Source organism: Egretta garzetta, unplaced genomic scaffold, assembly GCF_000687185.1.
Source record: "Egretta garzetta isolate BGI_Z169 unplaced genomic scaffold, ASM68718v1 scaffold118, whole genome shotgun sequence".
Taxonomy (NCBI): Eukaryota; Metazoa; Chordata; class Aves; order Pelecaniformes; family Ardeidae; genus Egretta; species Egretta garzetta.
Genome location: NW_009260484.1, coordinates 1,866,284 through 1,868,651, shown reverse-complemented (window position 1 = coordinate 1,868,651; position 2,368 = coordinate 1,866,284). Strand labels below are relative to the sequence as shown.

At 40.9% G+C, this 2,368-nt stretch overlaps 1 protein-coding gene across 1 annotated transcript in view; it reads right to left on the bottom strand.

Annotated features, from left to right (window-relative positions):
* The window catches only part of PCNX2 (pecanex 2), a 154,805-nt gene that overhangs the window by 88,097 nt on the left and 64,340 nt on the right, over window positions 1-2,368 (bottom strand). The window contains exon 16 of the mRNA XM_009644174.2: window positions 1,755-1,864. Within this exon, the coding sequence (XP_009642469.1) occupies window positions 1,755-1,864 (110 nt within the window). The remainder of the gene's footprint in view (window positions 1-1,754; window positions 1,865-2,368) is intronic.

Here is a 2,368-nt window from a genome sequence, read left to right as displayed (position 1 = left end):
ATTAAGTTCAGAGCTATTTAAAAAAAAAAAAAACCACCTTAAACCTCTGATTTTAAGGGTTATACATTTTTATCATGATTGCACAATAAACATTTGATATTGTTCTACACATTCTTAATCTTAAGATATTTAACAACCATTTCAGCTGCTGAAGATTTGATTAAGGATGTTATGAAATCGGTAGCTAGATTTAAAAGTTAAAATGGATTTAATAGTCTAAGATTACTTCCTTAAAACAAAAGTCTTAAGGAAAGACAAGTTTCTGTTTTATTAAAGAAGTTAATGAACTGGTGTGTCCTTCCTGGGGAGTGGGAGAGAATAATACATTTAAATTAGTTCAAAATTGAAAGAGCTCACGCTTCCATGCTGATTTGCAATTTACCTGTGTATATTTTACTCCAAGGCTAAACAAATCTCCCTAATACAGCACACAGCTTCACTTCCTTCCATACCCAAGTTCCATACTGTAACGGTCGATGAACCACACACTACCTACGCAAAGCCTGATCCAGGTCTAATCAACATCAGTGCCAGACACAGTAGGCTTTGGATAAAGTTGATGGCAACAGATATAAGCATTTCTTGTTGCTTCGCTACACTGGAACCTAGGAATGTATAAGTAGCAGATTCCCCGAATCTTCTGCATGGTGAAGAAGGAATTTTTCAACTCTTCAGTAAGATTTACTGGGATGCCAATTTTCTACTAGTGCCCTATATGCTTTCCTTCCTCATCAGAATTGTTCTCCTTCTCCCAATTTTCCTCAAATATAAACTTGAATGGCCTAAAAAGCCCTCCACTTCCCCTCCCACACACACATTACAGAACTGTGTGTCCAACCACCCTGACTTATCACATGCCTACTACAATATCCATACACTAAAGACCCTCACCCCTCAAGACATACAAAACACACCTCATGAATCAAAGGAGAGAACACATGGGTTTCCTCACAGGCCCTCTGCACTTTTATAAGATAGGACAGCTGTCTGTGAAGCAGAATCCCAGATGGCACAGTGATACCAGCTGCACAAAACCCATTTGCTCATTTAATCCCACGGCCATATACGCAGATGCCCAGCTGCTTGTGGACCACCACAGCCCCCACAACAGCCATATAAAACAGTTCCCACACAGGAAAACTCATGTCTGCCACCCCTGAGCTATGGATCTATGGGCCTCTCTCACATCACCTCAACCTGCAGATCACAACGTTGGGGGCTTCTCCCCTGGATCTCCCTTGTTCTTAATGGCAACTCTTAATACATGCTACCTTTCCTCAGCTACCTTTAGCAGACTGTGTTAGAGCAGAAAATGAAGGAGTTAATCTCAAACAGAGAGGCATAGCCTACTGACAGTGACCCTCAGCAAGAGCTGGTATTGAGCCATCTTCCCAGCACATCAAATGCCCTTTCTCCTTGCCACTGTGCTACCCAATGCACATTCTGCAACTCCAGTAACCTGAGAGCCCCCTCAACTAAATCGCTATCCTCCAACATGGCAAGAACACAACTTCCCAGAGGGTGAAATCTGCTTCAAAGAATTTGGATAGTGCTGTTTAAAGAGCACCAGCCTTACTGGTAATCTGACTGCAGCACTTCATTTATTTACAGGACTGATACCAATTCCTGGTGAGGAATTTCCAACCTCACCACATTACTTTCGGGAGACAGTCCCTGTGGTTCTGAAACCCAGGCATCACTCTTGTTGTGTGCTGTACAGAGGAATCAATAAATAACATTTGCAGGCAACTTACATCAGTACAGATGGGTCACTGCTTTGTCTGCTGAGGTGATAAGAAAGTGCAACTAGCAGACCACAGAAAGCAGAGAACAGTGCTGGAATGTGTTGTGCATCCCAGGGTTCCTGAACAGGAGGACAGAAAGCAGATTATTTGCAAGTTAGGAATGCAAAACTTAAAAAAAAGAAAAAGAGAATAAGAAAATTAAGTAGGATAAGCCATACATGCAGTGTTAAACACACAGCATCTAAATTTGTACACCATCTACCAAGGACTAAAATTTCTTTTTCATATCAAAGTCTATTATTGTGAAAAAGACTGAGATTAGAGGCATGTTTTGTGATCCCATTATGTAATTCCTCTATAATCAGCAATTAACTAGGAAACCACATGAAAGGCAGGTTTTCTCTCCTCTTTAATGAAACACTAGAGGCAAATTCTCATTAAAATGAGATGCGAATGAAATGAACTGCACTCTATTTGTCTGAACTCTAAATTGATATGTAGTTACTTGACCTGTGGCCAGACTGCATACTACAAATGCCAATGTCACCTAAATCAGGCAGGAGGGTACAGTTCTGGCACCTCTGAAATCTTTCTGCTGCTTTGTATGATAACACAGTGGAGTG